Genomic DNA, 14,530 nt, shown 5'->3' with positions numbered 1-14,530 from the left:
TGGTAGTGGGTAATGAGGTAGCACACACAGTCTTTATAGAACTGGACTCATCTCTTTTTTATTTGGCTAAGTCAAGAACAAATATGCCAACGTTTCGGCCTATTGGTCTTCATCACAGCATAAAAAAATGGAAGACATTGCATTGGTGTTGACAAGTGGTTTGGGTCACATGGTCTTTCATTCTTCAAAATCACACTCAACAATGTGCTTAGCAATGTGTGAAATATGTCAAAAGATTTCCAAATAGGTGAAATGGCTAATACATAGAATTATATAAAACAATACAATTGATACCATTTTTACTGAGGCGGCACATTCTGTTGTTTTTATTATCTTTGTTCAGAGAAAGCATTTGAGGCTAAAATGGTCATTCAGTCCAGTCAGTGTATCACTGTGTTAAGTTTGGAGATCCAGAACATCTCTCTCTCTCTCTCTCTCTCTCTCTCTCTCTTTCTCTCTCTCTCTCTCTCTCTCGAAACAGATGTTTTGGGAGGTTGTCTCCCCTGAGTGTTACGAGTCCAACAAAATGTAAACTGGCAGGAGAGCCATGGTTGGCTTGATGGTAATATTTTCCTATGGCATAGTCCATGTTTGCTGTGCGTATGGCAGTTTTGTGTATATGGCAGCTCTATAAAGACTATGTGTGCTACCTCATTACCCCAGGGTAGTTAGTGGAATCTATGAAATTCTGTTTTTGTTCGTCTGTTGTAGGCTTGTCCACAGGGGCATTTAAGCATGTACTGATGTTGTGTTGTATTTCATGAATTGTTTAATGAAAAAAAAAATGACCAGTGTGAGGATGTGTGAAGAATGCTACGTTTGTGGTAATGTTGCAGTGACTGCAATTGCCACATCTGTAGTGACCTTTTACATGGAGCCAAGTTTCTTTTTGTTAAGTGGGTTGAAATGTATGCACCATGGTTATCTCTAATGCTTGGCAAATGTATGCACCATGGTCATCACTAATGCTTGGCACCCATCTGAATGATGGGGGTTGCTGGTGATGTTTCCTAGAGTTGGTTCTGCATTTAAAAGATGGCAACGTTTGTTAATGATGAGTCAGAGTTTCTGATGACAACGATTAAATTCAGTTATGAAGGTTGTTCTCTTTGTTTCTCCAGCAGTAGCTTCAGACGTGAGTATTTCTGACCTTGGGGTGGTTAAAGCATGGTGATAGGCCTCCTGAATTGACCTCATCATGGAGCCTTGTGTTTAAATTCATCCAGTTGTGAGCTGTTTTTATTTTAGTTTATCTGTCCTTCACATGGCATGATCATATTCCATGGAAATGAATTAGAAAATACAAAAAACCCCTCTCCTGATAAAATCACACCTCGATACGTGTTGCTTTAAGTGGAGCTTTGAAACTGAATGCATTTCTTTTCCATCATAGAATGTTGTATATTTGTATATGATGTTTGTACCGGTATTGTTTAAGGGAATTAATTGAAATGCTACTTTGAGGTATATTTATTTTCAGATATATTGTAATTGGTCAGCCAACAGTTCTGAAAAGACATGGATTATTTAGTGTATGACAGTTTTTCTTTTTTTTAAAAAAGTATGTTGACATACTAATTTGCTGACACAGCTTTGACGATCATGACTGCGGTGTGGGAAAAAGAGACTAGAAGGAACTGAGAAAGTGGAAGACATGCCCATTTCATGAAACTTTCATCAGAGACGGAGATGTCGATGGCTGTCCTCGCTGTTGTCTCAGGTAAAATTAAACTCCCCTTTCTTATCTGAATGTGTAATGTGAATTCTTCTGCGGTATCTACATATTTAAGGATGTTTTACCAACAGCAGTGGCAAATTTTCAGATTAAGGGATTTTCCCCCTGTTTTCCAAAGCCCATAAGAAATCCAAAAATCATATTATCATACCTATAGGATGAGATAAATTAATTTACTAAAACATTTATCTGTAATTCAAATGTTTTAAATTATTTTCTTTACTCAATTTCAATTGTATGACTGCAGCGTTGAGATCAGTGTTCTAACCTTAGAGAACATATAGTATATGGAAAATAATTGTGTTTTTCCCGTTTGGTTTAAAATGCTTTCAATAAAATAAAGCTGTTCATTTGTGTTGTGAAATAACAAATCTAATATATGTTTTGCTCTCAAATATGTACAAGACAAATAGTCTATAGCATGGGTGAACCAACCTGTAAGAAAATTAATTTGAATTTGCTCGGCAGGTCAGTGTGGAAAGGAATTGATGTCCATTTACATCATTCTCTCTCCTACCCCATCATCACACACATATTAGATTAGATTAGATTAGATTAGATTCTACTTTATTGTCATTGTGCAGAGTACAAGTACTCAATAAGTAAATATATAAGTGTTGATGAAAAATAGAAAAGCTGAAATAGGAAGTTGGATATGGCTGGATAATCTAAAAATGAAAGCAAAACCTAGAATGTTCAAACAAATTGATAGCTTGACAATTTGCTTGACAGATAGCTTGTAGAGGTCAGCTAAGGTAAGTCCAGGGACATCACTCTCTCTCCTACCCCCATCAACACACACATCTACACTGTACAATTTTAAGCATTACTGAAAAACAGAAATGCTGAAATAGGAAGCTTGTATGTAGAACCCTGCAAGACTTCTGTGTAAGACACCATTTATCAGAACATGCTGTGGTCGATGAGAACATATGTCAGTTGAAATTTGACATCAAATTTGACCGACCGTCATGACTATTTGGAATCAGATTTTATAATGTACATGTATATGTCACTTTTCATGATGAGCATATGCAGTTGTGAATATGCTAATGTTAATGTGTTAGCATATTTGTTATGTCACATTTGATTTTGAATCAGAAACAAATGGGTGAATATCATTGGAGAGTACCATTCAGGCCTCACAATTTCCTTTGGTGGTTTTAATGGTCTTAATTTTCTATTATCTTTATGTATTATCATAAAGAGCAGACATTCAAGTTCTAGAAATCTATATTAGGAGAAATACCACCTATTTTTAGAAAAACATTTCCGACAGGGTGGACGATGATAGGGTGGAGTTTTTCACCTTCAGTTAACGTTTTTACTCACAAACTCACAAACAAACTGTCACTGGGTCACTATCTAGACGTGTTGTAGCAGAGACTTTGGTATAGCTATACCTGCATTATGAAAATATTCTATTCAAATCACTTCTGATAGGGTGGACATGTTATGCTTTTACAGAGCAAGTAAGCATACTTATACAAAGAAAATATTTTAGTAAGAACTTCAACTACTCACTAACTTAAGCAGGGGAATTTCCCAGGAAACTGTTGTCCTGATGTTACTAGAGAGGATGACCTTTCCTTATAGGGGAAAATTTCCCAATACAACAGGGTGGACGATCATTTTAGGAACACACAAAAACTCCTCTTCTTTAGTAAATAAAAGCACTATTCTTATCATAAAATTATCCATGCTCTTAAGTATTATCTTGTTTAGCAAAACAATAATGAATTTCCCCTGGGGATCAATAAAGTATCTATCTATCTATCTATCTATCTATCTATCTAATGTGAAAGCAAAAAAATATATTTTTTAGGATTTTTACTTTATTTTACTCAATTTGAACTTTAATGCATAGTGCTGGGGGACATGGCAAAATAGCATACAGCATACATAGACAAATATAAAAACAAAATCTTTTATAGGCATTTATGTTGACATGGCAAATTAGTTATACATATCCAGGACAGCAAAAGGCACCAATCAGCGATATTCACCCAAATACAAGGGCTTGTTAACATAATAGAAGAGAAGAAAAGTGCAATCAGAATCAGAGAATATTGCTTTCCCCCCTCCTCACTTAGTTATATGCTGGAGGCCAATTTAGACAGTTGTTATAACATCCTGTTTGAACCCAGAACAGACATAGCCTTTTTACATTACATTACATTTAGCAGACACTTCTTGACCAAAGTGACTTACATAGGTCAGCTATATTGCAAGGGATCACATTGTCCCCGGAGGAACTTGGGGTTAAGTGCCTTGCTCAAGGGCACAACAGTGGAAGCCGGGAATTGAACCTACAACTTTCAGGCTTCTGCACGCTAGCCCAGCTCCTTTACCACTACACTACCACCGCCCCAACAGGAATGTAACTTCACCTTGTCGCAACATTGACCAAAGAGTTATTTATGACAGCTGATACGTTATAATGACCCTATATTTATACAGTATATGTGACTTATTTCATAAAGGTGATGTGTAACTGGAAACATGGGATATGTAGCTGGATTAAGAGTAATGTGTTAGCATATTTTTTTTACGTCAATAAAACACCTCTTGATCTGATTCTCTCTTCATAGTATTTTGTCTCTGTGTCACTTCAGTAGCTGGTAAGTGAAGTGTTTCTCTATTCAAATAAACTTGACAGTTATTTTTAATCATGCAATGCATGCACTGTACAGTGCCTATAAAAAGTATTCACCACCCTTGGATATTTCCTCTGAACTGAATATTTTCTGCTTTGATAAATGGAATCTTGATCAATTTAATTTGGCCTTTTTTACAATAATTGGTAACACTTTACTTGACAGTATCGACAAAGAGTGACATGACACTGTCATGACACATGAACCCTAACCCTAATCCTAACCTCTAACCCTAATCCTAACCCTAATTTGTTATGCCAAAAACCGAATGACACTTAATGACAGAAGCGTTATGTCATAAACGTTTATGACTTGTTTATGACACGTTCATGACAGTGTCATGTCACTCTTATCTCAATACTGTCAAGTAAAGTGTAACAAATAGATAATGCAAAAATATGCAAATGCATAAATATTCACCCCTTCAATCCAGCATTTAGTAGATGACCTGTGGTCACAATTAAAGTATGAGAGTCTGTGTGGAAATGTCTCAATTAGCCTTACACATCAGGATGCTGCCATTTTACTTCATATTTCTTTGCAGAACTGCTCAAGTTCTGTCAAGTTGGAAGGGGATGAGGTGTGAACATCCCTTTTCAAGTCTGGCCACAGATTGTCTATAGGATTGAGGTCTGGGCTTTGACTCGATTAGCCACTCCAGAACGTTCACCTTGTTGTCTTTAAACCATTTCTGTGTTTTTCGCTGTATGCCTCGGCTCTTTATGTTTCTGAAAAGTAAATCTTCTCTCAAGTCATAGTTATCTTACAGACTGAATCAGATTGTCCTCCAGGATTTCCATATATTTTGTTGAATTCATTTAACATTTACCTCTACAAGCCTCCCAGGGCCTGCTGTTCAGAAGTATCCCTACAGCATGATGCGACCACCACCATTCTTCAAATTAGTGATGTGCAGTGTTTGGTATCTACATAGCATCTAGTCTGTTGGTCAAAAAGCTAAATTCCATTTGACCTTGGAGTCTCCCAAATGGCTTTGGGTGAACTTTAGTCAAGATTTAATAAGAGCTTTGCCACTCACTCATAGAGCTTTGACTGGTGAAAAACAAGCATCAGGCAGTAGTTGTTGCAGAGTTTCCCCCATATCACCCATCTTAGCTGCTGAAGCTTTTAACTCCTTCAGAGTTGTCGTAGGTGCCTCGGTGGCCTCCCCCACTAGTCACTCAGTTTGTGGTGATGGCTAGCTTTAGGCAGATTTGCACATTAGCAAATATTCCTTACATTCCCTTATGATGGATTTCATTGATCTCCAGGGGATGTTCAGGGACCAACATTTTCTTTGTATCCATCCCTTCACTTATGCTTTCAATAACTCATTTTATCTTCATGGTGGAATAATAGCCAAAAATCCTGATTGACCAGTAACTGGACCTTCCACATTATACATATTTATGTAATGGTTGGCTTAGGAGAGCTGGACCAGAGTGCAAGGCAAGTAGCGGTGAGGCAAACTTAGCGCAAACAGGAATCTGAATTAACCACTACAGCAAACCACGAAACAACATCAATGACCAACAGGGGACTGAGGGGAGACAGAGGGTTTAAATACACAGGGGTTAACAGGGCACAGGTGGACAATGAACAAGACACAGGTGGAAACCATAATTAAACTAACAAGGATCAGGTGAGGGGCGGAGACACAGGCACATGGAACAGAGACACATGGCAAACAAACAAAGGAGCACATGGCACTAGACACAGGAAGTAAACAAAGCAAACATGAGAACAAGACAAGACAGAACAGGAACTGATCCTGACAATTTATGCAATTGCTCATTTTGCATGTTTAATTAAATAGATAGATAGATAGATAGATAGATAGATAGATAGATACTTTATTGATCCCCAAGGGAAAATTCAAGGTCTCAGTAGCATATAGACATCACACACAACATGCACTTACAGCAGAAAAAGTATTCAAAAAAACACCACTGCACAATAAAGACAGTAGAAGATTTAAAAAATACTAAAATACTAAATATACTAAATAAAACTAAATCAAATATCCACAGAGTGTGCTTAAGGATGATCAAGCATGAGGCGCTTGCAGTGACAGGGCAGGGATTGAGACTATGATTCTATATGCATGGTAAGGTGCTCTATGAGAGTGAGTGTCATGGGGATGGTGCAAATGAGTCCAACAGTGTAACAGTGCAAGAATAAAGTCTAGAGACCAGCATTAAATAAATATGGACATATAAGAGAATAATTATAGACAAAGTAATATAAACAACTATATCAGTGCAAGAATAGGTTGAAGTAAAAGGGTTACAGCCATTGATCAAGTATTAAGTATAAAGTATTAAGTATTAAGTACGGCCACAATCCAGGCTGTGGGAGGGAGGGGTTATGCATATGTGCATATGTGCTAATATAGCATGTAAACAATGTAGCAGTAAAACAGTAGATAGTACACAAACATGGAGAAGGTGGAGAGGCAGACAGACTATGCAGAGAAGTCTATCTCTCCTCTTCCCTTTAGTGAAGCATTGAACAGTTCAATGGTCCTAACATTACTTTTGCTTTCACTTTGACATTTTCACAGAGGATTTTTGTACATTATTGTAAAAAAAAGGCCAAAATAAAATATTCAAAATTAAATTTATTAATGCAGTAAAAGGGGAAATATCCAAGGGGGTGAATACTTTTTATAGGCACTATATTTCATTAAAAATTCTTAAATGACTCCCTCCTCCAGGTCAATATTCCACTCCCTCCATCCGGCTCATCTCCTTATATTCAACTGTCTCGCCTGGAGAAACTGTTCGTATCAGTTGTGGCATTTATAACTGTCAACACAGGGATGTCTGTTTATACAGAAATGGTGCTTCCATCATGAGACAGTTCTGTTACTACCGGTTACAGAGCAGTGTGACCTTCACTCATTCTATTGTGGATGCTTCTGACACAGGCAGATACACATGTGGCCTCTGCTCTGGCTTCTACAGGAGCAGATCCATCAGTATCACTGTGGGTGAGTGAATGTGAAGTCAGGTAATCTGGCACACCTTGAAAAATAGGAGACAGATCGATACTGATATGAGCCATGTAAAGCTGGAAACAAGCTAAATGATAAAGCAGCATTATTACTTCACTGCTAATAGGCTACTTGTAGCCCCTCAGTTAACTAAATCTGTTGCAAGATGCTGTGATATTTCAGTTTTTATTTCCATTTTCTCTTTAATGGCTGTTTGTTGCACCTTACTTTTCCAGTTGTACTAGAGAAGCCAAGTCTTTCACTGGAAACCAACAAAGAGGTTTCTTGGGGTCAGTCTGCCGAGATGAGGTGCTCCATCTCCACACAGCACCTGGGTGTTACATTCACCCTACAGCAGCTCTCTGGGTCATTTACAGAGACAAAGAGAGACACTGGAGCCTCTGCCCTCTTCACCATTCCTCAAGTGGACTTTATCCATGAAGGAGACTACTACTGCCAGTATCAAACAAGGGTTTCCACACGTGAATTCACATCCCCCCAAAGTGCTACTGTCAGCCTTTCTGTAATAGGTAATGTGAGTATATGTCCTATACTGTATGTGCATATGTCAGTTTTTGGTTAAGTAGTGTTTTTTTGTTAAGTAGTGCTTTGGAGGGCTTTGATGAAAGGATAGGATCTTAATACTTAAGATATTGTTTTATTTGAAACTGTCAATCTTCTAGCTGCCTGGCCTCTAATGAATTTAGTAGCAGTAGCAGTAGTAGCAGCAGTAGTAGCAGTAGCAGTAGTAGTAGCAGCAGTAGTAGCAGTAGCAGTAGTAGTAGCAGCAATAGCAGTAGCCACAGCAGCAGCAGCAACAGCTACAGTAGTAGGCCTAGTAGCAGTAGCATCAGTAGCAGTAGTAGCAACAGTAGTAGTAGTAGCAGCAGTAGCAGTAGTAGCAGCAGCAGCAGTAGTAGTAGCAGCAGTAGTAGCAGCAGTAGTGGTGGTAGTAGTATTATAGTAGCAGTAGTAGTAGTAGTAGTAGTAGTAGTAGTAGTAGTAGTAGTAGTAGTAGTAGTAGTAGCAGCAGCAGCAGTAGTAGTAGCAGCAGTAGTAGCAGCAGTAGTGGTGGTAGTAGTATTATAATAGCAGTAGCAGTAGTAGTAGTAGTAGTAGTAGTAGTAGTAGTAGTGTAGTAGTAGTAGTAGCAGTAGCAGCAGCAGTAGTAGTAGTAGTATAGTGGTAGTAGTAGTAGTAGTAGTAGTAGTAGTAGCAGCAGTAGTAATGGTAGTAGTAGTAGTATTCACTCTCCTTTTGAGATAAGCCATTTGCCATTGACAGAGGTTTGTACTTTCCAAGTGCCTCTCTAGTTTATTCGTTTCTTGCATCTTACTCGCACTTTTCTTTTCCAGTTGTACTACAGAAGCCAAGTCTTTTCCTAGAAACCAGCAAAGAGGTTTCTTGGGGTCAGTCTGCCCAGATGAGTTGCTCCATCTCCACACAGCACCTGGGTGGTACATTCACCCTACAGCAGCTCTCTGGGTCATTTACAGAGACAAAGAGAGACACTGGAGACAATGGAACCTCGGCCCTATTCACCATTCCTCAAGTGGACTTTATCCATGAAGGAGACTACTACTGCCAGTATCAAACAAGGGTTTCCAGTCGTGAATTCACATCCCCCCAAAGTGCTACTGTCAGCCTCTCTGTAATTGGTAATGCAATATCATATTTGGTCATATTTTTGTTTAGTAATGTTTTGAAGGGTCTGGATGGATATAAGGATATGATCTTGATTATAATTATAGGATCTTGTAGTTAGGATATTGTTTTATATGAAACCGTTAACTATGTAATACATAACACAGTCTTCTGTTCAATAATTGCAATTCATTTTGAGCTTATTAAGAAAGTTGTCAAGGCACCATTGTCTTATATAAAGAGACATTCTAGCTCTTAGTCACGTGTCATTTCATGTTAATCCTCCACTGATGAACTGCCTCATTCCTCAGTGGTGCTTGTGCAGCCCAACATCTCTCTCAGTGCCCCAGATGGAGGGCTGTTCTGGGGGCCTCAGGGGCCAGAGGTGACCAGGGGCCACAGCCTCTCCCTCATCTGCTCTACTGAGCCACAGCACCAAGGAGGCTCCTTCCACCTCATCTTTGATGGGTCTAACAGGACCAGGACTCAGCTTGCCATCAACCACTCAGCCTCCTTCTACATTCCTGAGGCACACTACTCTGACCAGGGCAACTACAGCTGTGTCTATGAGGTCACTGTGTCCAACCGCACCTTTGTGTCAACACAGACAGCACCACTGACAGTCACCATAAGAGGTAAACATCCCGCACTTGAGTATTATTTGTTTGTGTGTTTGTTTGTTGTTTGCTGTAATTTCCTGTTTCTTGTACAGCGTCTCTGGCTCCCATCATTGCATCTGGAGTGATTTCAGGGTTGTTCCTGCTGTTGCTGATCCCTGCCGTCCTGTACCTGGTGAAGAAAAAGTGTTTGAGTGACACACACATACGCACAATCCGGATGAACACTGTGGCACACAGTGAGTCAAATCATCTCATTAATTAGATAAATCTATGTGTAGTACTGAAGTACTAATTGTAGCGAAGGGAGAGAGCAGTGACCCCACCCGGTCTCCGGGCCACTAAACCTGCAGCTTGACCGCAACGCCAAAGGGCAGTCACAGCGCATACTCAACTGTAGTGACGGTACTCCGTCACACTGCCCTCCCCTTCGGGAAGCTTGCCCACGCACTTCACACACACTGGCGTCCCTGGCGCAACCACCAGCCATACTTCTCCCATCCGAGGGTGCCCCACACACGTGCTTCACCTATCTCTGGGGTCCCTCACACTGGGGTCAACCAATCCTGGGGGTCCCTCATACGGAGCAGACACTGGGCAAGCTTCCGATGATCTCACGGCAAGCCATCCCACTTCTGACACCATATGTAGCGAAGGGAGAGAGCAGTGACCCCACCCGGTCTTGAACCCGGGTCTCCGGGGCACTAAACCTGCAGCTTGACCGCAACGGCAAAGAGCCAGGCCTGTTGGTATGGCAGTCAGAGCGCATACTCAACTGAAGTACTCCGTCACACTAATTTTAATGTAACATCTGAAATGACAAAAACCGTAACACGCTTGTGCATGAAGAATGTGTTGTTGTCTGCCACACTCCATTTGAACAGGTTCTGCAAACAGATACAGATTTCACAATGGACCAGGTGGACATGAGGAAGTAGAGAACATATATGGTGACCTGGAAGAAGACTGAATGTAGAAGAACTGCATGGCCCAACTGCCATAGACAATGACTATGAAGAGCCTGACATCTATGAAAACTATTTCTGATACTGGTCTGGTACATGTGGATTTGAAAGCTGTTGTGTCCAGGATTCTAAATGAACTTTTTTGATCACCAGCCAATGTGGCTGGTAACTTTCTAAAGTTACTAGCCAATCAGAATTTCCACTAGCCAAATGTTTTCAGGTGAAAATAAGAGAATTATGAGTTTATGAGATGAGTGTCACATGCATTTGATCATTTTATTAACATTGGTGGCATGAATATACCACAAAACATACACAGAAAGTGCAAACACTTCATTTAATGTTTGGGATCTCTATCTATCTATCTATCTATCTATCTATCTATCTATCTATCTATCTATTTCTCTGTCTCTCTGTCGATATCCTCATCCCCTGCTTCATTCCTCTTCTCACCCCCATAAGTCTGTCCCAACCATTGCCATATGATGCAGTAAGAAAGCCATTGCTAAAATGTCAGAATAAGAAAAAGAGGCTTGCCTGGGCCATGAAATACTGCCATTGTAGGTCTTGTGATACAAACTGCTTACCTTGATTGTGAAACTACCCATTTCAGCGCTTTGTAAGGACAGTGGAGTCAATGAAGTTGTAGTATTGAATACCATTGCAAGGGACTGAATTAACTGTTATGTAAAACCTTTAATGTATTTTTTGAATTTCTGGTTTTGCGATACAAATATTATTCAAAGAACACATAACATGGCTCAGTGCTGTTTTAACAAATGTTAAGATTTACTGAAGTTTACTTTGCCACCAGTCTCGATAAAGGAAAATAAACAATAACTAAATGATAAACAATAGCTAAAAACTATAGTGAGATTTATTTGTATTGTGGATTTGGTCTTTTTTGCTTTCAGGCTCCTGCATCCAGTTTTGGCTTCTTTATTCATTTGGCCTTTCAGTTAAACATAATTTAAATTTTTGGCAGTTGCCTTATCTGACCCTTTTAAGTTTTACATGCTTCATTTGTTTAAACAAATAACTTTAAAAAAGCATGGGGATTTGTGTTTATGAACTGAATTACTGTGTATTAAATGAATATGTCCTGTTTCTTGTGATATTTGTTAAGTCTTATTCTGTCTTTAGACTACACACCAGTTTTAACTCTAGGGGGCAGTATAGGACCAATACAGTATGTCTTTATCCTTAACATCTGCAGCATCTTGTTTTCATCCACCTGCAGGGGCGTCAGACTGGGGGTAAAACCACTACTGATTATAGGGGCCCAAGGGGGGAGAGGGTCCTTGAAAAGTCTGGAATATATTTTATTTTACCTGTGTTGAGGAACATGGGGGGTCATCAGGACTGCCTATGCAAGGGTCCAGGATCTTGTGCTACGCCCCTGTCCACCTGTGTTGTCTTGACACCTCCTGCTCTGTTCTACATGGCAGGTGACCATGTCCTTGCTCCATGTGAGAGCAATAGCCTACCACACAGACAAAGCACACAAGAATTAGGGTCTGTATATATGTGGAATGCATGTTATCCGTAGATCGCACAAAATTGTAAACAGTGTTAAGAAAATCACAACAGTTTTATGATCTGCGTGGCCTTTTTAGGGCAGGGCACGGTGATTTGATGATGACATGATATGGTAATACATTTAATGCATTTCTTTTTTTTATCTGGAGAGCTGTACATTTGTACAGAAACTGAATGAAATTACTAAAATAAATACATTAAGGCTGTTGTTTAACCCATTGCTTTCTTATTATTGTCTGTTCACACATGTAACCTTTGACCCGTTGGCCTGATTTTTGGAAAGAAGTATCGTTGGAATCTAAAACTAAAAGGTTTTCACAGGTCAAGAAATTTGGTGACCTTTGACCTTTAGCGGGCACTGCAATTACCAAAAATGCATTTTGCCTTAAGTTGTAACTGTTGATGTTTTTGGAATTAAAACTAACTAGTGGTGTCTGTTAATACTGTTGGAGGTCATTAGGCTGACACATGCCAACTTTGGATGTCAAAATAATTGATCCCACCGCCATCTTGGATTTTGTTGGAAACGTGAAAACATTTTCACAGGTCACACATTTTGCTTGGCCCCCTCATTGCTGCTTGCAGCTATATTTATATAAAAATGTATTTTGATATTTGAGTAATATTGTAATCAGCCAATATTTAAAAAAGACATCAGCATTTTATTTATTGGTATATGTTACTCTAGATATTTGCTTGCAGGTTGACATGTTAATTTCCACATAGATTTTACCACTTTCAACACTTGACCACAAGAGAATACAGGTCAGGTAAAAAAGGCTAAAAGGAAGAAAGAAAGAGGAAGGACACATATTCTATGTGATGATTCCCCCAGAGATGGACACGTCAATGGCTGTGCTCTCTCCAATCCTGGGTAAGTTTATTTTTATTTTAATGTGTTATGAAGTTAAAGGGAATATTGTGAAGATGCTGTTGGAGTTGTTTGAAGTGGCATTTGTGGCAACAGTGGCATTTTTTTAATTGATGCTGTTTTAAGCACTCAATCTGGAATCTGACATTTCAACAAAAATAACTTCCAGAAATTTCTTTTTAACTTCGTTTCGTACTTCGCTTCAGAGACCAAGGGCTCTACTCTTAGGGAACACAATACGTATTTAGCTTTGTTTAACCAAGGGAAAAGAACACATTCAGATTGCTGTCTCTTTTTCAAGTCGGCCCTTTCCAAGGCAGCACACCAAACGTCAAAAGACATTGACTAAAAGAAAAGACAGCAATGAAAACAATGACATAAAAAAAGTAAAATTGAAACAACACCAAATTCAATTTAGTACACTGATAAAATAGTCCTTACAGGCAAATATGATTAAAAACAACAACACATATTCACAGTTTTCAGAGGGGATTAGGTGATCCAAGGGAATCACTGACTCTGTAACATCCAGTCAACACGCACATCCACAAACAAGTCAAAGTTGAAAGGAGTTATTTAACACAATCAAAAAGACAAAGACAAAAAGGGAAGAGGATGTGAAACACAACAAACCAGATTGCAGTCAGAGTCGCCATGTTGGTTTTTTTCACATGTTGGTATTATATGCCGGAACTTACACTTACTGAGATCAATTTTTAGTCAGTTGCAGAGCTGGACAGTAACGGAGCACATTTACTTGAGTACAATTTTGAGGGATCTGTACTTTACTCGAGTATCATTTTTGGGGAGTACTCATGACTTTACTCAAGTACATTTGAGAGGCAAATATTGTACTCTTTACTCCACTACATTTCTATTCATAACCGTGAGTACCCGTTACTACTTCTAAAAAAAAAGGAAAAAAGAAAAATCTGGGAAACCCTCAATTTATTGTTTCCCTCTCAAACGTGATTGGATTGTGCAGGTGCCACTGATTGGGACAGCCTATCAGCAATCACCTTCAGCTTTCCGCCAAAGTCAACTCCATGGTCAGATTTAGATAAGAGATGAAACCATGGGATCTAAACAATGGATGAAGATAACAGGTCCATCCGGGGAATGTGCCAACCTGTGGCCCCACCTCACCAGACTATTTCAATTTTCTGAAAAGTTAATGATAGTTTTCACTTCAAGTGTTTCAATTACAAAATAGTATTTTGTATTTGAAATACGTATTTGAAATACATATATTAGAAATACTGCCCATCCCTGGCAACATGGTAAAAAGATGAAAATGACTTGATTTCACTTTCAATTCCTTTTACATTTTCCAAGGTATTAACATTAAAAAATGTATAACTCCATGTAGGACATTTCTATACATACATGTAAGCACTGTGGCAGTAGTAATGCAATATTTAGAAAATGTAGGCTACTCTTGTACTCTTGATACTCAAGTACTTTTAAAAACAAGTACTTTAGTATTTTTACTTAAGTAGACATCTGA

The 14,530-nt window shown here is 39.0% G+C and overlaps 1 protein-coding gene across 2 annotated transcripts; it reads left to right on the top strand.

Annotated features, from left to right (window-relative positions):
• The first annotated feature begins 1,678 nt into the window (after positions 1-1,678).
• Positions 1,679-11,899, top strand: LOC125308851 (immunoglobulin superfamily member 1-like). 2 transcript variants are annotated; one of them, XM_048265468.1, is made up of 8 exons: positions 1,679-1,720; positions 4,327-4,356; positions 7,109-7,384; positions 7,624-7,917; positions 8,743-9,045; positions 9,343-9,666; positions 9,744-9,887; positions 10,533-11,899. In XM_048265468.1, exons 1-8 carry the CDS (start codon positions 1,690-1,692, stop codon positions 10,616-10,618), a joined length of 1,488 nt encoding a protein of 495 aa, XP_048121425.1. In that variant the 5' UTR covers positions 1,679-1,689; the 3' UTR covers positions 10,619-11,899. The 2 variants fall into 2 exon arrangements, with proteins under 2 accessions (XP_048121425.1, XP_048121426.1); XM_048265469.1 differs by lacking the exon at positions 8,743-9,045.
• The last annotated feature ends 2,631 nt before the right edge of the window (positions 11,900-14,530 follow it).

This window comes from Alosa alosa, chromosome 15, assembly GCF_017589495.1.
Source record: "Alosa alosa isolate M-15738 ecotype Scorff River chromosome 15, AALO_Geno_1.1, whole genome shotgun sequence".
In the NCBI taxonomy this organism is placed as follows: Eukaryota; Metazoa; Chordata; class Actinopteri; order Clupeiformes; family Clupeidae; genus Alosa; species Alosa alosa.
The sequence above is the reverse complement of the archived record's forward strand: the minus strand, read 5'-3'. Positions and strand labels throughout refer to the sequence as shown.

Excerpts from the sequence above, each read along its gene's own strand:
- LOC125308851 (XM_048265468.1), top strand. The coding sequence starts at position 1,690 with ATGTCGATGGCTGTCCTCGCTGTTGTCTCAG. Across the intron at positions 7,385-7,623 it reads ATCCATCAGTATCACTGTGG|TTGTACTAGAGAAGCCAAGT; the intron begins GTGAGTGAATGT and ends TTACTTTTCCAG. Across the intron at positions 9,046-9,342 it reads TGTCAGCCTCTCTGTAATTG|TGGTGCTTGTGCAGCCCAAC; the intron begins GTAATGCAATAT and ends CTCATTCCTCAG.